We start from the raw sequence: 24,964 nt of genomic DNA, 5'->3' as shown, positions 1-24,964 counted from the left end.
ACATGGGAAAGACAGCAGAAAGCCTTACAAATTACAATTTTATTCTAAAGCCCAAATGTACTTATCAAAGTAAATAAGGGCTTCATGAACAAATAACATAAAATAGTACAATTCTTCTGAATAACTGAATATTTTTTTGATAAATATAGGCAACCTTTATTATGACTTTCATGGAAAAGAAATCGTTTGAAAACAGCACACCTCTCCATATATATCCATCGTTCCTCATCATCAGAGTGCATTAAGATTTTGAATCAACACAAACATATAATTTAATGACGTCATCCTCTGAGCCAATTTTCTTCCTGGAGGAAGTGTCTCTTGCAGTGGCCTAGGAAGTGTGAGTTAATCTGAGAAACTGTGAACTACTCATCACCAGTAGGAACTAGATGAAACACAACACCTACTTTCAAAGGGTCAAGATGAATATAACCATACAATTTATGGCCACTGACATTTAGGTAAATCTTAGGGGATAATACATTGATTTAAAATGGTAATTACAGTTATAGGTAGTGTATGGCATATTATAGCCCTTTTTAATGAGAAGCAAATGTGTGGTTATCTGCAGCTGAATGTGCTTATCAACAACTGGGATCTACAATTTTATCTATAATATGTGAACTTTAAGAAAAATCTATTTTTATCATTTTACTGTACATGTAGGTCTATGGTTCCCTAAACCGATGGGATGTGGGCTACCTTTAGTGCCCACATCCCACTAAAGGTAATTAAAGTTACCTTTAGTGCCCACATCCCATCGGTGTGGGCACTAAAGGTATTTTATTACTAAAATACTGAAAATACTAAAATTGTATATTTAAATAAATGTTGAACAAGTGCCAATATCCCTATTCATCTTCTGATGTCCAAACTTGGATATTATATGTATTGGCAGTCAGTAACATGGAATAAAACATTAAAAGAAAAATCTTGGTGTTTAACAGTTTTTGTTAAATTAAAATATTAAGTTGAAAAACAATAATTTTCTTACTCTTTTGGGGTCAAAAACAAATGAGTAGAAATTTCTTGGAATTTAAATTTTGCTGGATTTGTTTTCATATTTAAATATATAAAAATTATAAAAGGCTTGCTTTCTGATGGTCCACCCCTTTATCTCAACTTGTGCCAGCAAACTACCTCATAATATTATTAATTATACTTTGCAGAGGTGAGTGTTTCTCACACCCTGCTCACAATTTAATACAAATACACTATATTTTTCATGATGATAAAAGCAACAACAAAAAATGTCTTGTTTTTGTATTTTTTAGCTCTGGATTTTAATGCAGAAATCCAATTACCAAAACATGCATGAACTGAGATGACACTGGCACAGTTGTTAGTTCTGTTGCCTGGCAGCAAGAAAGTCCTTGGTTCAAGTCACGGCCTGTGCTCTATCTGCATGTTGTTCCTGTGGATGCTCAGGTTCTCACCAGGTACTTTGGTTTCAAAACATGACTTGACTTACTGGGCACTAATTTCCCTTTAAGTATGCATGCATGGCTGATTATAATTTGTGTGTCAGTGTTGGCCTGTGGTAGACTGTTGCACTGTCAAAGGGTATATACCCTGCCTCTCATCAAATGACTATCCTATGAGGATAAGCAGATGTAGACAACTTTTCCATTAATTTTCCCAACTACAATCTTTGGGATTTAACTTTAACACATAAATAGGCCAGATCCTAGAAATACAATGTCAAGGAATATTATTAGGGGTTTTTTTGTTTGTTTTTTTAACTTTGTCTTTTTATGGCATTCCCAAAGAAACAAGACAAGTCAAAGTCCTGCTGTATTACAGCTCTACAAAGCTCGTAAAGGTGATGGTACTTGGAAAGCTTAATATCCATTGAAGTTGTATTTGATACAAAAATGTAGGTAATGGAGCAGCATCTTTTTAAGATGTTGCTGACATAAAGAAGGGGTGGGCCAAGAGTAACCCAGGGGCCAGTGATGAGCCACATTTTTTGTTTTTAATTTATTTTACAGTTAACAGTATCGCACATCCTGTTAATCAAAAGCAAGAGTAATGACACATTTTACTTAGTCATTAAATTTAGCTAAATAAATCATGTCTTCAAAGAACGAGTGTGACTAAATGTAAAAATAGAATAAGACAATTTCCCGGCCAGGAAGCAGGCAAAAATACATTCAAAAAATTTCAACAAAATATCTTTTGCAATCAAATTTTTAAAAATAAAAATGTGGATATCACTGCATTAATGTGCATATAATATGTTTTCAACATCTAAGGTGGCTAAGGTGTATACAAATGTTTTTTGTTTAGTTTTTTTCTCAATGAGTGAACATTTTAAAACCTTACCTTTGACTGTAACCAGTACAGCACTGTAGGTCTGGCCGGCCATATTGGTGGCATTGCATGTATAGAGACCATTATCACTCTGCTTGCAGTACAGGATCTTGAGGATGAAGTTCTCAGCTTGATCCTCATAAATGACGTGCCTGCGACCCTCACTGATGTTAGTTCCGTCCTTCCTCCAGATAATGTGTGGTTTGGGGTGACCCGTCACAAAGCAGCTGAGTTTTGCATGTTTGCCCTCAGTAACAGTGCAAGTGCGGGTGAAAACACCTTTAGGTAGACTGGCCAGCGCAGACGCCCTCAGCTCCTGCTCCAGGCTCAGGGAACTCAGGGCATCGGTCATGTTGGCTTTGGAGAGGGAGCTGTTTTCCTCTGTGCGAAAGATGGAGATGTCCTTCTTCATTTCCTCTTTGCGCTTTTGCATGTGGGAGAGGAGAGAGGTACTCTTGTCTGCAGACATGTAGCGAGCATCCTGAGTATCCACCACAAGAGCTGCAGCAGCCTGGGAGCGGCCCACAGAGTTCTGGGCCCTGCAGATGTACGTGCCGCTGTCCAGGTTGCGCACACCTTGAATCTTTAAGGTGCTGCTTTCGCTGTCGGACATAATTTTGATGCGGTTTGTTTCACCTAGATAGCGCCCGTCCTTCTCCCACTCAAAGGTGGCCTCAGGGTGAGCCACAACCCGGCAGTGGAAAACAACTATCTCCTCCTAAAGCCACTCGTGTGGAAGTGGGCTTCACCATGAAAACTGGGGCCCTCTGAGACATCTCCATTTGGAGGGCCACCTTCAGGGTCACAGCAGCATAAGCTTCCCCGATGTTGTTTTTGGCTCGACACATATACTGACCACTGTCCTCCAGCGTGAGGTCATATATAGGTCAACCGGTAGATGTCTCCATCTTCCACAGTTTTAAAGCGGCCCCCAGACGAAAGCTTGAGCTTGTCCTTTTCCCAGGTGATTACTGGAGTTGGCTTGCCAACAACAGTGCAGCTGAGTGTAGCATCCTTGCCCACACCCACTGTGAAGGCTTTAGGGCGGGTGAGAAACCTGGGGGCTCCTCCAAACAGGTTTTGATCCATTCTTACTTCTGTGATGAATAAAGCAAATAAAGATACATTAATACAGCTACAACAAACAGTAATAAAGGAGTAATCTAAGGACAACTTGATTTAAATGTGACAACTAAATAACGGGGTCAAAGAGTAAATATAGTAACATGGAAAAAATTATTTACAAATACATTTTTCACACAGAACTGATTTTCTTCTACTTCTTGACCCAACCATCACTGCAACTTCCTTGAAAACAAGCAAAGTGTGATGAACACACAAGTAGTGAACAAATGAAAAATATGCAAAAAAAAATAGCTGTCTACAGAAGATGACCAGCAGCTGACAGTAAGAAGTAGAAATATGACTGAAGATCTTTTGCAGCATCTTTCAATTACTTAACTTGCTGAATGTCAATTTCTGATCTTTTGTCAGGAATTGGCTTGTTCGTGTTAAAATTAGTGGTATTAATCAATGATTAACTTAGTGACAGCACTAATTTCAGCACTAATCATTATGCTTAACTTTCTCAGCTTGAAATATAAATATGCACTTTTTAAAAACAAAATAAAATATTTTGTTGTCTCAAACCAAGCATGTCTGAAGATTTTCAGTTTTTCAGGTTTTCATAGCCAGCAAGGTTTCAAAGAAGTCATTTTTGTTTCAAACATAAATGTAGTAATGCTAACTATAAACTTGCTGTGCTTCGATGGCAGCAATTTATTGTTGCAATATGCACATACCATCTTGGTTTATCCAAACTTCCATCGGGGTGTTTTTCAAAGTGAAATTTACTGCTGAGCACAGTTTGACACTCTTCACTCATCTTTTCTCTTACGTTTGCGACTTCACTGAGTGGAGCAGTGTACCGCTCTCATGGGTGCCACCAGGAATCTTGGGCCCCATAACAGGAAATTAAATTGGGCCCTCCCTTCGCAGCTCCTGTTACAATTTCTTGAGTCCATCTGTCCCATCAAAAGCGTCACAATTTTAAAGGCTTGCAACTGCCTTGCTTTCATTGGACTGCAACTGCCAGTCCAATACTGACACTACCACAATATTTACTGCTAGTGAATTTTATATGCAACAATCTGCATACTGCATGCAAATAGGTTGCTTAATTGTTTTTTTAATTATTAGTTTTAGCTCATTGAAATGTCTCTCCCCACCAGCAAGTCACAGGCAACGTGCAAAATATACATGAGGAAATCCAGAGTTCTCAAAAAATGCTATGTTGATGTATTTTGTTCAAGCGGCAGAATATAACTTTAATAAAAAATATGCTTTTTCCACATTTGTTAAAGCTGTCACCATGTCGTGAGTTTGATATGATGCAGATAATCTGTGAAAAGATCAATCTCCTCCACCTCCTCCCTGAGCTGCTACTGCTGTCTAAAGAAATACACTGTTCAGGCCAAAAACAACCAATCAGAACCAGGAGAACAGTCTTAGCCCTGTCAATCAACCTCATTCACTCACTGCTAAGTGTTCACTGGGACAGAGAGGACGGGTTATGCTGTTATCGGGGCTAGAGCTGCTGCTGCCTAACTCATCTGTTGTTAAGTGTGGTAGGAAGTATAGGTACAAGTTAGATATATGAATATGTTGTTAAATTCTTTCCTTCGTTCATTGCTATTGAAATGGAGGCAAACAGTAATCTGTAGCTAAGCTAACTAAGCTAAATGGTTGACAATCTCGCACATTCTACCCACCGCTCTTGGAGAAAAACTGGGCTATAAATTGACACTCTTGTCTTTTTTCTAATCTTTCTTTTTGAAACCCTGACTATATTATTTTTCTTGGCGGCACAGTAACTGCTTCTGTTGTTCTTGTCTTCCACTGTCTGGCGCTGAACACCGTCACCGTCAAGCGCGCTAAGCAGGAACGAACCATTTCATTCAGATCCAGGGGGCTGTTCGGGGCAAATATAAATGTGTGCTTTTTGGTCTGGGAGTGGTAACATTTATTTTTTACTGCTAAAACATTTTTAAAAACACCATATGATTAATTTTGTAATTGACAGGGCCCCCAATTTTTTTTCTATTTCTATTTTTTCTTATCTGTATGATAAGACCAAAAATTGTGGGGCCCCCTGTCGGTCAGGGGCCCTTGGAATTGTCCTAACTTCACCGCTCTGCTGTGCAAAATAATTCCCCGCGGGAGAGAGGCTTTTAGGTCAAAATACGGATAACGTGTTAACATTGACAGTCCTAGTTAAAATACAGTTGCGTTGTGCTAGAATTTTATTACCCTCCATCTACATTTTGCCATGGCCCACCAGACTAGCGGCGGCAACACCTGGTGGAATTGTGCATTTGCTGAGTTTATCATACCAACTACAACACTCCTGCGTACAGTTGTACATGGTATCATTGGAAGAAGGCACTGGAGAAGCACTATGACGTGTTGAAAGGGGAGTGTGGAAAAGGTTGGAGCTTTTTAAAAACAGGTATATTTCAATACATCAGATATGGCTATAATGTTGTAAAGTTATTTTTTAAATATACTACAGCATTTTCATAAAAATGTTATAAAATGGCACTATGTGCCTGAAAAATCATAATACATCCCCTTTCTTGTGATTGTGTTTAGTTGTGCCTCTTTGGTAAAACATTACAAAGTAATTTTTTAAATTTTACTCTTTTTTTTTTTTTACTTTAAAATACAACTGTTACTGGAATCATTAGATTCCAGTAACAGTTCAATTCATTTTATTTTTTTAATGAATTGGCCCTAGCTATATATATATACAGTATATATATATATATATATATATATATATATATATATATATATATATATATATATACAGTATATATATATATATATATATATAAGTAAAGTAAAGGCACTGTGCCCAATACGTTTTCAATGTGGACGATGTTAATTAAGGAAGTAAATTTAAGTTTAGTTATTTATTTTTGGTGTCAATGAGGTGTTTAAAATTAAGTTGGGTACAGTACTGTGATGTAAGAAGCTATTTTTAAGGAAAGTATTTTTTACTTTGTGACTCTCCTGTGGCTCATTCAGCTCAGAGAAATCAAGCAAGACCTTTTAACAGGAAGTTTGTTGCTCTGTTTTATCCTTTGGCATTTTAGTATTTGGTCTTTTCATTTTCCTCTGGGATGAATGAAGTATTTTTGAATTTAATTTAATTGAACCTCAGTCTGTCATGGAACAAGATTGATTTTGAAATATCAGCAGGTGTTGCAAACAGTAATTGTATAAAACAATTAACAAAACTAAACATATGATATGATACATCATTATTCATATTAAAGTCACGGAATAAATTCTTAATCAAAGCCAAATGAAACATCTCACATTTTACAATTTTCTATGTGAACTCTACATTATTATTATTATTATTGTTTTATGCAATGAAAAAAGACATAAAACTAGAATTGAGATTGGTATATTTATAGCTGGCAGCTCCTGTAACATTATACAGTCTCCTGTTCTTCTGCACACATTCATTAAGCCAACCACATAAATCCACGCAGCCTGTTCAATAGTTTAATACCACAACAACAACTGAATTCCCATATAACAAGGTCATACAGAAAAAATAGGTGCCTTTCAAAGGCCTCCATTTGCCAGCTTTGTCACCTCTGTTGCTCGGACCGCCTGTCCCAAAAATAACCTCAGCTGTCAGAGCCCATCTCTGCACATTGCCATTTGTAGAAACGAAGTGCTCTTTGATAAAGCTCCTACTTCGGAAACATGCTTTATTTCTAGAACAGTCCATTTTCTCTCTGCCAGTGAGCACAAAGGTTATAACAATAGACTTAAATAAACAAAGTGAGGTAGACATAAATTTCTAAAACTGGTTCTTAAGTACAAAAAGTGACATAAACAAACAAATACTGGAAGTTGTAGCTAGAGCTAACTTTAATAACACAGTGATAGAAAATTAAATTAGAAGTCTTAAAAGTGACATCACTTTAAACTGATACATTATTTACCTTTGAGTCTTCAACCTCTCAGGTAAATCAGCAGCTGAGTCATGTGACTATTGGCTGTTACTAAAATTTCCAGATTAAGGACCAGCTCCGAGTTTAGTAATCCCACCCAAAAAAGTTTTGGTCTTCTTTGTGCACAAATATCCCTGAAATGATAGTAAATCCAGAAAGATGGAAAGTCCCCCAGTCTCCTGTGGTGGGCGGTTGACTAGACTCCTTTTTCTTTTCTTCTCTGAGAGCTCATGATGCCAAATAGCTGACGTTCCGAGTTTGGCGCAGCCTCCTTTCCAAAATAGATCCTGTCATTTGCAGGGAAGATAGGAGATAGGCCTCTGTTGGACAGGCCGGGTAACGGAGACACGGACACTGGCCTTGTGGCTGGTCACTGCTGCTAGCTACACTCAGTTGAACAAAAATAAATAAATAAAAGACAGAAAATAATGAGGAAGAAACATGCTTTTTACCTTCAGGGAGGAATCTTTATGACCAGATTTAGAAAGCTGTGGGGCCCTAGGCTGGGACCTGTCTTAGTGCCCCACCCATAAGAATTTCTGTTTCGAACCACAGCAGATTGATTTGTAAGGTGTAAATTGTAAACACTTGTTGAGGTTTGGCAAAGGCTATCATTTAAAAAAAAATAAATGTTTGTTACGGTCACCCAGTGCCAGACCTGACCTTTATTGGTTTTGTGGGGGGGGTTGTAACAATGTTACATTATATAATGTTTAAAATGGAAAAGATAATTTAATATTTCATTGTTTAGTTTGTTTTATTCCAGAGGTCTAGCAATATTAAGTAAATAATAATAAAAACAGAATTTCTGACTAAAGATAAAAATATTTGTGTCAAGACATTTCCCATACTATTTCCCATTGTAACAATGTTACATTATATAATGTTTAAAATGGAAAAGATAATTTAATATTTCATTGTTTAGTTTGTTTTATTCCAGAGGTCTAGCAATATTAAGTAAATAATAATAAAAACAGAATTTCTGACTAAAGATAAAAATATTTGTGTCAAGACATTTCCCATACTATGAACCAACTGATTGATTTGATTACCAAATCAGTTTGCATATGGGTTTTGCTCACACTGGGTGGCTATTAAGTGGGACAAGGCTCAACATATGCTTTTTGTATCAGAACTTCTTGCATTGACTAAAAGAACCCAATTAAATAACTAATTTTTGGAATCTTAGCTGGCTCTAGAACGTGTAGGACCAATCTTAGGTTTTACCTTTCAGACGAGGCCATACACATTTAGGCAAAACTGTGATTGTGGCTTCTAGTTATATTGATTCATGTTGACAGTAAATCAAAGCTCTTTTCACTGGTTAATACTAATTAGATACTCAGTACAATTGGTTTATTGTTGTGTTTTGATTCAATGAAGTTAAAAACAAAAAGAAACTTCAGATTTTTATTAGTTTGCACCAGCTTTCCTCTGTTCAGTGTCAAGGGCAAATGATAATAATAAAATCAACAAAAATGTGACATTTTTTGTTGATACAAATGTGTCTTCTATCTCCTGTTTTTAGATACAATACAATATATCTTATAATGAATATTCTAAAAAAAGGGGTCAAGACTAAATCAACATATTAGGTATGCGACTAAGTAAACAATTGACAATGTACAGTGAAGGTGGTAATAGTATTTTCTTATTAACTTGTTATTAATCTGAATGTGTGACTGCCTCCATAGGAGCTGTTATTTTGAGGTACAAATAAAGAAAAAAGGTAGTCTTCAATCATTCCACTAACTTTGCACAATGCTTAGCACTGACTGCATCAAAACAGACACAAATCATGACGCGACCACCACCATGCTTGACAGCTGGTATAGCATTTTCTCAGCCGTCAGCATGATGTTTTGAATCTTGCTTTGAAACCTCAGAATATTCTCCTGGCCATTGTAGCTACACTGCTCCATTGTCACTGACTCCTGTTTTTACAGCCTGATTCTCAGTTGCTGAAAATTTACTGATATAATTGTGTCATTGCATAGAGGTTGTGGCATGTTGTTTTCCCACAGCTACTACTGTGACAGCTGCAACTTAAGCATCTGACCTTTTATTAAAATATGACCTCATACTGACTAAGTGCCCCAATTAATAAATTTTACTGGTTTCTAATCTGTAACATTTTTAACATGACAAAATCACACAAAAATTGTTCCACAAACCTAAGATTGTAGTATTTTAAAATGCTCACAAATAACCTCTCTCCCATCAGAGTAAAAATTAGGTCTCATTTGCCTGGATGATTCATTTTAAATCCCTGATCAAGGATTGATTTATGACTTCCAGTGTGGGACCCTATTCCTTTGCTTCTGTGGTATTTTCTTAGTCTTTGACTGTGGGCTTCCCCCTCCCAGTTCCAATGACTGACAGCAGCAGGCCTCCTGAACCCTCATTTAACCTCTTCGAAACTCTAGCAGACACTAATCCGCTATTGCTGCTTGTCTCTGCCTCATCCTGTTCTGTTCACTGTCTTTGGTTTCCATACCGCAGGAAGAACATAGAGGAGCTGCCAGATCTGATCAATGACTCTATAGCTGTTGAAAGCTTTTAGGTTATTCGCATGTCGTCATGCAGAGGTGTAAAATAGAAAATGATTTATGAGAGCTTGAGTTATCCTATCCTAAATTTGTGACAAGATTTTTTTACCCCAAAATTCCAGCAGCCTGGCATGATATATGGTATATTTTCAGAGCCATTGGTAGATGCTTAACGCTTACTGTTCAACACACCAGGGAATGAAACTACCACACAGTGCCTATTTCTGCATTAAAGTATTTCTTTCTGATGAGTGGAGGAGCAAAAATTAGATGCAATGTATGCCTTCCAGTGTGAACTGCATGGACCTTTATCTGACCTCCCAGTCATTTGAAAGACAAAGGTCATGGATGTATCATGTTCACAGACCCAAACATTCATGTTACCTCCAAAACATTTGCATACCAGGTGAAAGTCGAGGCAAATGTTATTGTAAGAACAGCAGATGGCGCACCTGTCCTCCAGAAGTAAAAGGTGTTGGAGGAAAAAGCAGTTGGCTGTTTATTCATGCATATTTAGAATCCAGGCATGTATCAAGGGAGAAATGCAACAAGATGGCTGTAAAACAATTTATTTAAAATATCCTGCAATAAAATCTTCACAAAATTCTGTAGATCAGCAGAATTGAGATACAAATAATTGGACTTATGTGAAAATGTCAAAAACCTTTTATGAAAAGCCTGAAACGTGCAAATAAGCTTTAGTTTCTTTTTAGTTACTGGAGAAGTCAAAGACTGAGGCCAAGTTTATAATGAGAATGTCACTCTTGACATTGTATTCAGGATATAGTGCACAGAAAATAAAGTGGGAATTTATAGACCTGCAAGGCCCATGCAGTTTCTCCAAGGTACTTCTTGCATAATCCTTTGCTGCACTGCATTAATATTTATCATACACCCCCAGAACCAGATGCAGAGAAAGGTTGTGGGCACCCTTGGAAAAGAAGTGCAAAAAGTAATTGTGGTTGCATATTCTGACTCTGGATTTTTTGAGAAAAACCCACCTTTAATTTGAAAACTTCAATCTGTTCACTGAGAGAAAAGATCCCCTGTCAGAAAGTAACCATTTTTATAAGTACAATTATAAGTATCCCTAACAATACCTCAAAAATAAATATCAAAATATATTTTTAGAAATTATACTTTACTTATTTATGTTAAGCAGACTTTATAAAAACATTCTGTTTATGTGGAGGAAGAATGTGACAGGACACAGCATTCTCTTTCTTTCACTAAGGTGAAGAAAGAATAATAATTATCTAGCCATCACACAGATAACTTCAGCAAAAAGTGGCATGTTGGAGTCAAAAAGTCCTCATGAGAGATTCAGATCTTATCTACATTCCAACTGTTAGCCTGGGAACTGCTGCCAGAGAAAAAACCCCTCTCTTTCACAAATGTACTGTAAACATATAGATATTGCAAAACACTATCTGTAACTGTTCCCAAGTTGGTAGAGACTAAACCTGAGCATTTTAGACAGTTTTAGTGTGAAGCAAATGAGTGGAAAGGCAGTTTATGTTTAATGTTAAGCAGGGTGTTGGATTTTTTCTCTCCAAAATAAAAAAAGAAAGATACATTTATTGCAAGTCTTTTCACAGATCTTCACCAGGGTGTCTACCAATTTCTTCTGATATGTACTGTATATAGTTTTTATAGAAATCTGTATTTATCATATATGCTTTTTGAGATCTGCTTTTCATAAACAGCAACATTTACTCTTTAAAGAAACTTGAATAATAATACATCTAATATCTGTTTGGAGTTGAGAAAGTCCTCTCCCCCTAGTGAATTAAAAATGTTTCATGAAAAGCTTCATTGACACCCTCAGACAAAAGTCCAGGACATGTCTAATTTTAACCAAGGATATTTTCTAGGCTCAATTTAGTAACCACGAATGAACAAAAATCTCAACAGAGAAAATTGAGAGCTTTTGTTTATTTCAAGAACACATTTCAACACACATCACACACACATCAAATGATTAAATACACTCAAAATAGGATTTATCAGTCTCTACTCACAAACAGGGAACATGTATAGTAAAGCTGTGCAGAAAACAAATTATTTTGGCATGTTTCCTTTGTCAGATAACGCCTAATTTACAGAACAAAACCAAACTTTGTAAGAAACAAACAAACAAAAACTATTTGCAAGCATAATATTCATCATCTCTGAATAGCACCTTGTTCCAGTCTCTGCAATATTTTGACTGGTGAGTAGTTGATAAGAAAGGATGGTATGGGGTTTGTCCATTAGGTCAAACAAAAGACAAAGTCCTGCCTCTGTTGGTTATATAAACCCAAACACCATGACAGGAAGCAGCGTCCTGGAGATAGAAAAGACTGACTGACATGAGGGCTAATCGTACGAGCAACACCCACAACTTACTTGATGCTATATCCACATATGAGCTGCTCATCAGAAAATACTGTACATTATGTGTGCTGCTAAGTCTATAAAAGTAGATTTGTTGGTTTAGATGGCATGGCTTTCTAAAAGAGCAAATGCTAATCTGTAACACTAAGGCACTGCTTATGATATAAATGGCCAACAATAAACGGAGATTGTATGAACTCTGTGCACACAAATCAGCTCCAGAGTGTCTTCTACACAAAAGTTACGACATGTGAAAATTACATCTCAAAATTCGCTTTCAATGCAAAACACAAGCAGGTGCATATTTAGAGTGACCTAATTTGGTTGGAGAACGGTATTTTCCTTCTTGTCGGGAAATTACAATACATCTCATGCTGAGGCTTCATGCAAGAACCACCATTGCTTTAACATCATGCAGGTGGCCGTGTTGTTTTATGATACTAATAAAATCTGAATAAATGACTTACCACCTAGTAGGGATGGGGAAATTTTTTTATTGTTAAATTATTTGTCTAAAAACAAATCTTGTTTTTTTCTATATACGTAACATGTATGCTTTTAACTTTTAAATATTTGGGTAACAAAAGTAATACATATTCTTAAAGCCAATACCTGATGTTGCCAGTACAGTCTATATTTTTTTGAGAATACTTTGAAACAGCAATGTTGGAGAGCATCTGTAAACATCATAATAAAAGGTTAAAACCCAGCCCCTTTTGATGACATTTCATATTTATGTAACAACTCCGGGAAGACCAATATTAATAAAAAATTTACCTAACACAGATTTGCAAAGCAAAATGCCCCAATTATTAAAAAAATATTAAAGCTCATCTTATCTGCTTAGTAAATATAGAAAGAAAATCTAATTATTACAATTTATATATGGAATTAAATTCTGAAAGTAGTTTATGCATTTGTGCAGAGATATTGACTGTAGCCTAAATTCATCACTGCCATCGAGGTAATACAGAGAACTGGTTTTTAGATACTTGTTTTAGCATATAAATAAGCAATAAACTGACCTAACAGGCATCACCTGTCTGCTGTGGGATTTTAATTGCAAGAATACTTAATGCTCATTTCATAAGAAAAAACCAAAAGTCCTTAAACATCTGAACTAGTAATACTAAGCAAAATGTGGATTTAGGCCCATTAAACATGGAAAACAGCATGAAATTATGTCAATGAAGTCTGTAGATGTTTTATATTCAGATATTAAAAGTATTGTAGTCAGCTTTTCAATAAATAAATACTTGGCAGCTCTTTAGTAAATTGATCTGGTATTTGTAAAAAAAAAAAAAGACCTATTAAAGGATGAGTTATACACAGTCTATTTACATGTCACAAGGGTAAAAAAAAAAACATATTGAAATGTTGTACTTTTCAGATGGTCAAGTTGTAGCATAGATGTACACGCCATTCTGAAAACCCTTGTGATGCGCAAGTATTTGGAGAATTTGTGCAGAAACAAGCACAGCCGAAGTTATGAGGTTTTTTAACGTCACCATAAAATTGCTTACATCCAATACCACGCAGACTCTACACGTCCAAATGAACTTTGTACAAGTTAATGATAAAACCATGATAAAAAGGATGGAAGACATATGGAATCCCTGATGCCATAGACTCCCTGATATGACACGATGAGGTGTAGAGGTGCGAAAACAGTGGTTATTCATCGGCAGACCCTTCCCACTACATGATGTTTTAAAGGTCTGCACTAAACTCTTCATGAAGGTCATTTAAGGCCACAATGTTCAGCGAAGAAAGAAAATGTAAACACTATAAAAAAGAGAGAAATTATTAGAGAAATATAGTCTTTCACGTTACAGCTCCACAGATCATATTATAGGGTTGAAATTGGATCATGTACCTTATGACAAAGGCACCTTATGAACTGCGTGGTGTGGCCTTTTTTGGAGAAGATCCACTGTTAATCTCCTGATCATCTTCATCCTCTTCTTCTTCCTCTTTCCAGCCACCAAGTTGAGCAGGGGCTGGCATGGAAATGTTGGAACTATGAGAGCTATGAGCATGAAAACCTGAAAAAAAGAACATTAGACGATTAGAGTAGAATTTATATATATATAAAGTGTGGGGAAATTTGTTTTCTATTTTTTTTTTTCAACTGAAATGTATGATTTAATAACTTGAATGAGTTTTACAAAAGATAATCAGAACAAAACCACATTTAAAATTAGAGGAATTATTTAAGAAAACCACAACAAACTTATTCTTTATACTTTTTAAATTAAAAGGTAACCTTAAAATTTAATTTTACTGACACCAAGAGTTAGAACACTTACACAGGAAGGTATTTAAATAGCATTATGACAATTTTTGCTTATATTTGTCAATAATAATAAAAAAACTCCACTGGCTATTGTTTGCAAATGACGTTAAAGCAATAGTGTCTCTCTTCAAAGAGCTCCACTGAATTTAAATGACTAGCTGTGATAATTAGCTCTGGATAATTAGCTTAAATCGCTGTTGGGCTGTCTACTTGTGAAGTCGTGGGTTTGATTCCATCTTCCTATAGCTCTATGTCGATTTGTCCCTAGACAAAACACTTAACTACAAGTTACCTACTGAGCTGAGTGACTATACATGTTTGTGAGCTTGAGTTTAAAAATGTATGAGTATATTTTAAACCCAGGGAAACAAACCAGGTACATATACTTTGAGAATTGTAGTTTCTGTATATAGTGTGCCTGCTATACCGCTAAGCCATGTGATTCCCCCCCCCCCCTTTTAAGTAAATGCTTAAAGTTTTCCTGCCTCTGTAACTGTTTCAACAATGGAAAGTGTTGTTATTACTGCAGCCTGGTATTACTCAGGTATAGTGTGTTCACAAATCAGAAACAAATCAGATTTTTGAGTTTCTGACCGTCCAGCCACCAGTCAATATTAGCTGAAAAATCTGAATAATATTGGTCACCAGCTGATTCCTCAAAAACAGCAGATCACCTGTGTTTGTGTGAAGATCTCTCATTGGCACTGAACTCTGCCAGTGTCCTGAGGTCCTCTGTGGATGGGAGGTCTGCTGATGGAGCTACACAGACAAACACTTGTTATGAGTACAATAAAAATAAAAAAAATAAGCAATGGATCAACATTTAAATCTCATAACTGAAAGCTGGGCTCCTTGAGGGACTGATTTCCATCGTTAATAATTCAACCTGAGCTTTACATTTGAACCTACAACAGAGTAAAAGTTGTGTTCAGAAATTTACCTCATGCATATAAATGGCATGAAGGCTCATCTCTGCTGAGGCAAACTCTGAGTGCAGTGCATTGCTCCGGATGCGAGAGTCGCTGTTAGACATGCTGTAAAAGAGGAGCAGAACTGATGTTGAATTTGTGCTTCTCTGCAACATTAGATCTCAGGTCTTAAAAGTACCTGTTAATGACGGTGCGGTCACTGCGGTACATGGTGGCCTCAGGGTAAACGGAGGAGGGCAAAAGGACATGGGGTCGGCTTCGGCTTGGATGTGCATGATGAGAGGTGGACAAAGAGGCCAGGACACTGGCTGCGGCAGATGCAGCAGAGCTGGGCGGGACGAAACGATGGTCTCGCCCTTGTAGTCCGGATGCAGTGAGGATGGGGTGGGCCAGGACGCTGGCTACAAGACTTTCAGGCTAGAAGTGGCCACATACATGAAAAAGTTTTAAGAACAACCGATTATGTTTTGGATGTTACGTGAATCACATCAAGATCAGGCTTCCTACCCCGGTGCCAGACTCGTTGGAGTGCAGCGAGGTGCACAGAGGGGCCTCTGAGAGCAACAACTGTGTTGAAGGCCCACCCTGTGCATCATGCTGCACCTTCTCCTTTAAGTGGCTGATGAACAGCGAGCTCTCCTGAGGCGGCTGCCAGCGGGGGTTCTTTAAGGTGAAATGCATGAGGGACAACTCAGTCTTGCCGTTCTCAGCCTGTTGATATACAGAAGCCTCCGTCTGGCCATCTGACATCCACTGCAAAAATAGAAGCATGAACAAATAAAGCAAAGGCATTATTATTGTTCTCCTGAATATACTGGTCTCAGTCCTGCCATGTAAGTTTAATAAATCTTACTGTTGGGTTTCCATGCCGCCTAATATCCATCTGAGCAAAGGAGCAGATATCCCCAACTCCAACGACTTCCACAGTGAAGTTCCTAAAGAAGTCGATGATTTCTAGGGATTTGTTTCTCAGGAGGAATATGAGAATGAAGGGAGTAACAATAGGGCTTAGAAGTTCCTCCAAAATGAATACCTAAGGTAAACACAGAGACAGATTAATTCTCCCCAAAAAACGCATCATGGCATCATTTCAGACTGAATAATCCGATGATAAATTGTAGGCAACAAGCAATAAAAACAATCTAGTTCAATTTAGAAGAAGCTAATGTTTTCCTATCTACTAATATGCTGTTCTCCCCTACCGCTTTGTATTGGAACAGCTGTGCCACCTCGTCACGGGTCTCGCTCTTGTTTGCGTTCCCCCTCCAGTGATCTGGCATGTAGTGGATATGAGCCAACACGCACTGCAGAAGCTGCTCCGGACACCAAACCATATGTTCATCCGGGATGAAAGACCTTGTGCAAAACAGGCACAAAAATGGTAAAATAGCTGATCTGAAAAACATTGTTTTTTTTTACACATGTATTCATATTTTTACATTATAAGCAAAATCTTCAGTGTATCATACTGAGATTTTATGTAATAGACCAATACAAAGTAGAGCAGTATTGTGAAAAGGGAGAAAAATGGGACATGGCTTTCTTTTTTACTTTTTTTTAGATTAACATCTAAAAATTCTGGTGTGCATTGTTATTCTGCCCTTATGTCATTCCCTTGCAGAACCATCTTTCATTGTGATTAAATCAGTAAGCATGCCTTTACAAGATATGAACATCCACAAAATAACAATAATAAAAAAATAACCATTTTGTGTAAAAAAGTTCAAGCTCAATCAGATTGAATGGAGTACATCTACGAACAGCAATTCTCAAGTCTTCCTAACTGGATTTAGTTCTAGATGCTTCTAAGAGATTATTACTCTTTGCTATAAACCCATCCATTGTTGTTCTGGGTGCATTTTCCTTCTGGAAGCTGAGTCTCTCTTCTAGATAGAAAAGCATCCCCACACTATGATGCTCCCACCACCATCTTTTCATCTTGGGCATGGAGTGTGGTGTTACCCTTCAGTCCCACAGCACAGAACAGAACTTAGTGGGCTGTTGATATTCTGCTGTATATCCTACAACTCTATCTCTGAGTTATCTTGTCTGTTTCTTTTTCTTAATGTTGTCTTTTGTTTCTTTATTCAAGTAAATTACACAACGGTGGACTCTACCGGCTGCCTGATTAATTTAGTTCATCAGGCAGCTGGTTGAACTGGATTTTATTTGGCGTTCTTAAAGTCAATTGAAATTAAAGCTACCCTTCTCAGATTTTTATTCATAACAGTTTTGCTTTTCACTTCATCATGTCTATCTGTCATTTGAAATCCCAATAAAGTAAACTGGTTTGTGGTTGTAACATGACAAAATATAAAAGGTTTAAGAAGAAAGAATATTTCTGCAAGTCAATATATCAGTTTTATATCTAAATTACCAAATTTTTATGACTAATTACAGTAGACATCTGACCGGTGGCATCAATAGTCTACAAGAGCATTATGTGCATTTAAGTATATTATACAAAATATGTAATTACATCTTCTATTCTGTATAAATGATATAAATACCAAGTGATTTTGAATCTCTTTTACCAAGTTCTATGTCTGGCAGAGATTCTGCACATTTTACATCCATAACTAAAAAGAAATGGCAACAACTTACCTGGTTATAGTGATAACTACACCCAGCACAGTGATAGCGGTCAGAATGTGCTGCACTGTAAGAACGTCCTCATCATAGACAGTCAGTGCAATGAGAACAGCCAGCACCGACCCTGAGAAAAAAGCAACATTCTTGGCGAGAACAGCCAGGAGCGGCGACGTGAAGGAGTTCATGTATTTTGAAGTGGGTTTGTAGCCACGACCCAATCGTCCATGCAGCTCGTGGTTCAGCTCGTTGAAGTGCCGCAGGTATAAACGGCCGTAGAGGGACCAGCGGCGTGCGCCCAAACTTCCAGGCTCCCTGCGGATCACTTCAGTATAACTGAAGAAAGCGTAAAGCACCTGCCACACCAGGATGAAAGGACACAGCAGCAAATTGGCCAAGCCTATCAGCAGGATCACTCTGCTCAGCTTTTGAGCCAGCTCAAGGCGATTTCCACTGCGCTTGTACTTAGGGTGCAGGTTCCATTTGTTCTGAAACAGAGAGCCGGGACCCCAGAAAAGGATGAGCTCAAAGTTGTACTTGAGGCCTTGGGTTAAGAAGACCACATTGCCCAGCAGGGGGAGCTGCAGATGAACTGGCAGCAGCGATTTGTTTATCATGGCCACCATGTAGTTCTTGAAACGCAGGATGCGGTGATATATGTCAAGTTCTGTCAGCTCTTTCTTGTGAATGCACATTTGCTGTTCCCTCTGCAAACTGATGAGCCGATCCTGGACTTCCTGCCACGTAAAGTTGCATAGTTCATCCTGATAAGAAGAAGGAAGGGGGGAAACAAACAAAAAAAACTGATGAGAACAACAACAAATTGCTTGTTTGCTGTATCAAATCTTAATTTAGATCACTAGGTAGAGCATATACCATTTTAATCTTCAGTGCTTTGATGTAAAACTGCCTGATCTCCCAGTAGCTCAAAATGTTGCAGAAGACTTTGATAAGTCGGTAGATCCAGAAGGTGGCAGCCATTATCAGAAGGAATATGATCCAGCTGTTGTCTTGTATCCTAAAAGAAAATAAAAATCCCTTTCTGACTCCCAGGCTTCACATTTTTACATCAAAGATCTGTTTTTACATTAAAATGTAAATCTAGGGACATGTAAAAAATGAGAAGTTATCTGTAAAAAAAAATAAACAAATTGCAAAGAAAAGGATTAAAATGGCAAAAGAAGTGCTAAACACAGAGGCTTACAGTTGCAGGTTGGTGTTGCCTTCACCCTGTATTGGCATCACATCAATACAGGGTGTGTATCTGACCCATACATCACATATCAGAGCTGATCAACACAAAGTTGGCTGATTCCAATCTGAACTATTTGGTGCATGTTGAAAGAAAAAAAACTCTCTTATTTTTACACAATTGCAAGTCATTTTGTCTTACTATGGCTTTAAAAAGACAAATATTATGCAGTTGCAATTTTACTGTTGAATCTTGCTTCCTTCCTCTGGCAACCTCTGCTACTCTTCTACAATTACACGTTTAAGCAAAGTTTCAACCAGTAATGACAGGGCAAAGGCTTTGCATAATCACAGAGGGGGTGACATGTTTCAGGGTTCTACCAAGGCTGTTTTGATTGTCTTTGTGTACCTGTTGCTGACCTCATGTAATGCTTCACTCTACATCAGGTGACAGTTCCACAGATCCAAAGTTAAACTTGTGCTGAAGACTTTGTGCAGAGTGACAAATATCAACAGCAAGAAACTATAGGCACAAAATCTTGACCCTGTTCAATGGATGTCACTTGTGTTACCTAAAATATCCAATACTGAGAAAGCTTGTGGATACTCTTAGGTAGTGCAAGTTACCTTTTATGGTTTTAAAAAGTTACTCTTTCTAAACTGCTAACATTTTCCATCTTACCATCCCCTAAGTTTAAAGTTATTTTATTCAAATGCCAGATAAAAAGATGGAGCAACTGGAGATTTTTATGGTTATGTGGAGCATATAATAGCACAGTGCAATTCCGCCCTCAAATATTCCTGTGCACTGTTGGCAAGCTGACTGAAAAAAAATAAATACAGTTTCCCACATAAATGTAGCTGACAAAAATATTTTCAGCTACGAAACACACAGAAAGTCATCTTATGAAAACAAAACTATGATTACCCATCACTCCTATTAAGGTAAGCATCTCTTTTAAGCACCCAATTGTAAAGCAGTTATTTTGACTAATTAACCAGATAGAAATTTAAAAAGGTGTAGTTTTCTGTGCATTATGCACTTCAAAACTAGTTAGTTTCCATTGTGTGTTGAAATCAAAAGAATAACTGAATAGTTTAGAAAATATTATTATAAGTGGAATAATTGTTATGATATTTAATCTAGCAGCAGGTTACAATACAGAATACACTAACTGTTACTTTTCTGTTTTAGATTAAATAAAATTAGATCACACATTTTTGTTTGAAATTGTTCTGTAATTTCTGGGACACTTGATAATTTGAAATGGTTACTGTAGGCCATCATATCAGGAGTATTTCGTGCCTTCTTTAAGAAAAAATAAATAAACAAACAGATCACATTAGTGATATTGTCAAAACTTTTTGATGCCACATGATGTTGGAAACTTTAATGGAGAGATGAACCGTAATAATGTTCTCAGTTCACGTCTGTTAAAGCTCTTCAAATATGAAATTAGATAGGAGTTATGAAGTAGACAGAGAGACTCTGAACTGTGGGACAAGCTGTTCCTAAATTAGCGTACCGTGCAGCTTGACGTCACTGACTTTGACATAAACAACGTTTGAGCTGGAGTTAGACTGAAGCTCAAACAGATGACGAGTGTCCCATAAGCCATGAAGAAGAAAGAAGGCTAAGTTAAAGCTACATGGAAAAAATGTGGCAGCACAGGTTCCAGGGGTGCTGGTGGTGGGGTGCTCTTTTAACGGAGGGGTAGCAATGTGTCATGTGGTAGTCAGCTTGTCAGTATCTAAGTCAGCCAGTTGCAGCTCACACCAAAGGTATCAGTTACACTGGCTGTTTCTCTCAAGCCGATCTGAACAGTTTACAGCAACATCTTCCTAGAAGAAACCATGACTTATAAGAATGTTCCAACTTGAAGCTGCCAACCTTAAAATAAACAACAAATGTGGGAATGGAGTCCACTCCAGTGAGAAACTGAAGTATTGTAAATAAACATTGGCTTGCTCTGAGTAAAATAGATTTTAACATCAACAAATCTGTCTTTATTTTAAGCATGATATAGCACAAAAAAAGTCATTTAAAAAAACAACACTGCAAATGATAGCAATATTAGTACCAATATTATGTGCGCGTGAATATGTGCGTGAATTGGTGGGTGACTGAATGTAGTGTGAAGTGCTTTGTGGTACTCTGGACTTGATAAAGTCCAGAGTACTTTATCACATATGGTCTAAAGTATAGACCATTTACAAGCCAAAATTCTTTTATAAAAATAAGCTCTCAAATCTCTGCAGTATATATTAAGGAACCTTCACTGCCAAGACTTACAGATAAAAATCTACACCAAGTCCTCTTTATTAAATGACTAATCTCCATAGAGACCAGCAAAATAGCTGCCTGCTCAATATTCTTATCCTGGGAAACTGACCGTATCTTGCAGTCTACAGCCACATCTAGTTCAGCCCCCTAAGAAATAAAGTCACTGCTGTTTAATTGGAACTATATTAGACTGGGCAGCTGCGAAAAGTCTGACAAATGGAATCTCTCTAAAGGCCAGTCTCTAATCCTGCACTCAGCTTGAGAACAAAGCATCTCATCAGACTGGGCAAAATGAGAGAACAGCCACAGGAGATATGACTTAATGTGAATGTGACAAATTAAAGTCATTTTATCTCTGCAAGAAAAACAAAACGAAATGTCTATACCGTTACTGTGATTTATCTGGTGTTTGTTTATCTGTACCTCTGTGTGCACTGCTGGCTTGGTATAATGGCATCCGGAAGTGTCACTTTGTTTCTTTCATAAGGGTTCTGGCCTTGCCCGGTGTGGTTCACTGCTCGATTGGCAAAGAGGACATCATACTCCACACAGTTGACAAGGAATGTAGTGAATGTGACAACAAACAGAAACTGACTGGAAGAAAGAAAAGGAGAATTACATTATTTTTCAGAATTATTAATTGTGTTGAACCACATTTCTAACTTTTACAAGGGCACAACAATGAGTGATCAACTATCAACACTACAGGAGGTAAACATCATGACAAAAATTGTTCTGGATATTATTTTGAAATAGACTGAAATTGACCTAAGTGTCACATTACATTCATACCCCAGGAAAACAAAGATTAATCAAACATTCCCAGACACTCTAATCCATATTGTGAAGTATAAATAAATACATTTTTAAAAATTACATTTACTTTGGCTAAAAATCTAAGGGATGCAAATTAGGGTAGAGCTGGTGATTTTAGATTCAAATTAAACATTGAAAATGTCTACATGTTTGAGAAATGCTGCTGCTGCAACAAAAGATAAATATTTTAAAGCTTTCTACAATGTGGAGGGTGCTGTCTCAAGATAGATGTTGAAATATTAAATAAGGATAAACTTAGCACCTAAAGGGAACCGATTCCTTTGAGAATCATGCATCCTTGCATAAATGAATACAAGACTGATCTTGTTCCCACAAGAGCATGTGACAGTCACTTCTCATCATAAAATCACAGAACGATAACACCACTAAAAGGCTGAAAACAAGTATGCTCTTTTTAATAAAAAGTACGTCACTGTGCCCCAAGCTGCAGCTTGTAAATATAATTAAAATGTTATACTTACATGAGTTCAAAGAATTCTGACAACATCATACAGGCAAAGCCATTTTTTTGATGATAGTGATAAATGTAAAGAGGCTGGTTAAGGAAAACCTGATATAGGTAATTTACAGTAAACATATTAATAAGTTGTCAGATCAAATCATAAAATACAACATAAACATATTTCATAAAAATGTAATAAAAATTCATTTTTCAATTTCATTTTGTTCTTTCTAACAGTTTTATAAATAGCGAAAGGCTCATGAGGTTTTTCCTATCTGATACCAAACTTGATACCACTTTTCCATGGGCTCTGACCTCTAATTCTGAATGAGAATTAGCAATACAGAAGTCCATAGTCCACTTCAACACAGAAAAAATATTATCAACATTTTTTGATAACCCTCTGAAAATGAGGAAATAAAAAGATCATCCATATTAAAGAATATGTCTAACTCAATAAAGTGCAAAGAGCATCAAGTCAGTTAATGCATTTATAGATTTAAGATAGTGGGAAGTCTTAGTTTTGATACATTTAATTAATAGGAAAAAATATCCAAGTTTTCATAATTTAACCCCTTAACTATCACCCTGAAAAAACCCACTGGATAAATGCATGTCATCCAATGGGTTTGTGTGGACACTTGTGTTCTCATGACAGGATTTTTAACTTGCTGATCATCGATTAGGGGTGATTACCAATTGTATAGCAAAAGCTTAAAGGACACAAGCAACGGTCAAAGAAAGGTAAAAATGACAATGTGCAAGTGAGAAATGGCTGTATGAATAGGCTACAGCCAAAAAACGATCACATCCAAACCCACCCAAAATATGGCACAAAAATAAAATAATAAAAACATAACTATAAAGAAATTGAAAAAAATATATTAAAAAATGAACATTTGCCACATACAAAGGAAACAAACAAAACTTGTAATTCTAGACAACAGGGTTTGTGGGTTGATTTGTTTTTTAGTACTCTGGGGGGAGCATGTTACCTTCTCATATTTGTTTCATGTGGCCACTTATTTTGCAATCTGACAGAGGTAAACATTACACAACCCAACACTTCCATTGCAACTACTGATTTACATCAGTTTATGTTAGCAAACCATGCTTTCAAAGGATATTCTTGTAAAGAAATTATCCAAGTTCTTGATATGGTGCCATGAGTCTGTAAAAAAAAAAAAATTGAGACATGAGTCATCCTCAGTGAGGAAACAACTATGACACAGCTGCATCCAGTCATTTTAGAAGACAAAGATAGATAATCGTCATAAGGCTATGTTTTTATGTCCAACCCGTAATAATAGAAATAGCTACGTTTACCTTTTAGACTTTCGGGGACATGGACCAATAAGTCTTCTTCTCCTGGTGGAGAGTCCTCCTCGTAGTCCTCAATTCTCTGATACTCCTGGTATGCTTCAAAGTTAGCCATTGTGCTTCATTCTTTAGTCACCCCAAACTGTTTATAGCAAACACTAACACGAAACGAGCAGAGACAGAGGACCGAGGCTACATTCTGTAGCTAATAAGCAGCTCAAGCAGTTCAAATAAGGGTAAGAAAAGCTAACATTAGATTGCTAACTAGCTAGACTGACCGACAGCGCTTGTCTGACCTTAAATCACCATGATTACACGTAAATACAGCGTTTGAGTTAAGAATTTAGTGCGCGTTGCCTTTGTTAGTTTAGTCCTGAATGTTAGTTGCGTTTATAAAAGATTACAAATAAAACCGAGAGAATGGCAGCCGGTTAGCTTGTAAATGATTCAGCCCGTGTGTAGTCAGGGTGACACGGTTTGTTTTGTTCCCGACTTGCTCTGTCCTGATGCTGATCCTGATCTTCTTTCTGGTTTGGTTTGAGATAAGTCTTTGTATGAGCTCCTTTAAAACCCCCAAGTATTTCAGTAACTATATTCGCTCTTTAGTCTCCCAGTTAGTTGATTCCCAACAAATATAAGCGATCCCATACGCGTGCCTACTGGGGGTTTTTTTGTCTTTCACAAACAAATGTCAACAAAACACCATTAGCGTCACTTCCGCTTGGCATTATATCATTTCCGTCTGTCAGTTGTAGCTTTGACAGAATAAGCACTTTTTATTATCTACTACAAACTTAAACTTATC

At 37.0% G+C, this 24,964-nt stretch overlaps 2 protein-coding genes across 2 annotated transcripts in view; both read right to left on the bottom strand.

Annotated features, from left to right (window-relative positions):
• The window catches only part of obscnb (obscurin, cytoskeletal calmodulin and titin-interacting RhoGEF b), a 58,988-nt gene extending 51,421 nt beyond the window's left edge, over positions 1-7,567 (bottom strand). The window contains 4 exon segments of the mRNA XM_032565936.1: positions 2,326-3,019; positions 3,021-3,197; positions 3,199-3,410; positions 7,338-7,567. Of these exon segments, the coding sequence (XP_032421827.1) occupies positions 2,326-3,019; positions 3,021-3,197; positions 3,199-3,402 (1,075 nt within the window). The 5' untranslated portion in view covers positions 3,403-3,410; positions 7,338-7,567.
• A 4,237-nt stretch (positions 7,568-11,804) lies between these two features.
• Positions 11,805-24,866, bottom strand: atg9b (autophagy related 9B). Its single transcript, XM_032565715.1, has 14 exons — positions 24,166-24,866; positions 23,967-24,010; positions 22,859-22,923; positions 21,984-22,154; positions 18,962-19,103; positions 18,101-18,849; positions 16,699-16,852; positions 16,350-16,529; positions 16,004-16,249; positions 15,675-15,913; positions 15,508-15,601; positions 15,242-15,326; positions 14,148-14,316; positions 11,805-14,056 (listed from the first exon to the last, which is right to left on the bottom strand). Exons 1-13 carry the CDS (start codon positions 24,272-24,274, stop codon positions 14,165-14,167), a joined length of 2,430 nt encoding a protein of 809 aa, XP_032421606.1. The 5' UTR covers positions 24,275-24,866; the 3' UTR covers positions 11,805-14,056; positions 14,148-14,164.
• Positions 24,867-24,964: the final 98 nt, after the last annotated feature.

This window comes from Xiphophorus hellerii, chromosome 6 (assembly GCF_003331165.1).
Source record: "Xiphophorus hellerii strain 12219 chromosome 6, Xiphophorus_hellerii-4.1, whole genome shotgun sequence".
Taxonomy (NCBI): Eukaryota; Metazoa; Chordata; class Actinopteri; order Cyprinodontiformes; family Poeciliidae; genus Xiphophorus; species Xiphophorus hellerii.
Note: the sequence above shows the minus strand (reverse complement) of the source record. Positions and strands in the feature narration are given on the sequence as shown.

What these genes read in the sequence shown, in the direction of transcription:
- atg9b (XM_032565715.1), bottom strand. Translation starts at nt 24,274, where the DNA reads ATGGCTAACTTTGAAGCATACCAGGAGTATCAGAGAATTGAGGACTAC. An exon ending in GACCGCACCGTCATTAACAG is followed by an intron (nt 15,602 to 15,674) that starts GTACTTTTAAGA and finishes CCTCTTTTACAG; the next exon opens with CATGTCTAACAGCGACTCTC. An exon ending in ATGCCATTTATATGCATGAG is followed by an intron (nt 15,327 to 15,507) that starts GTAAATTTCTGA and finishes TTGTCTGTGTAG; the next exon opens with CTCCATCAGCAGACCTCCCA.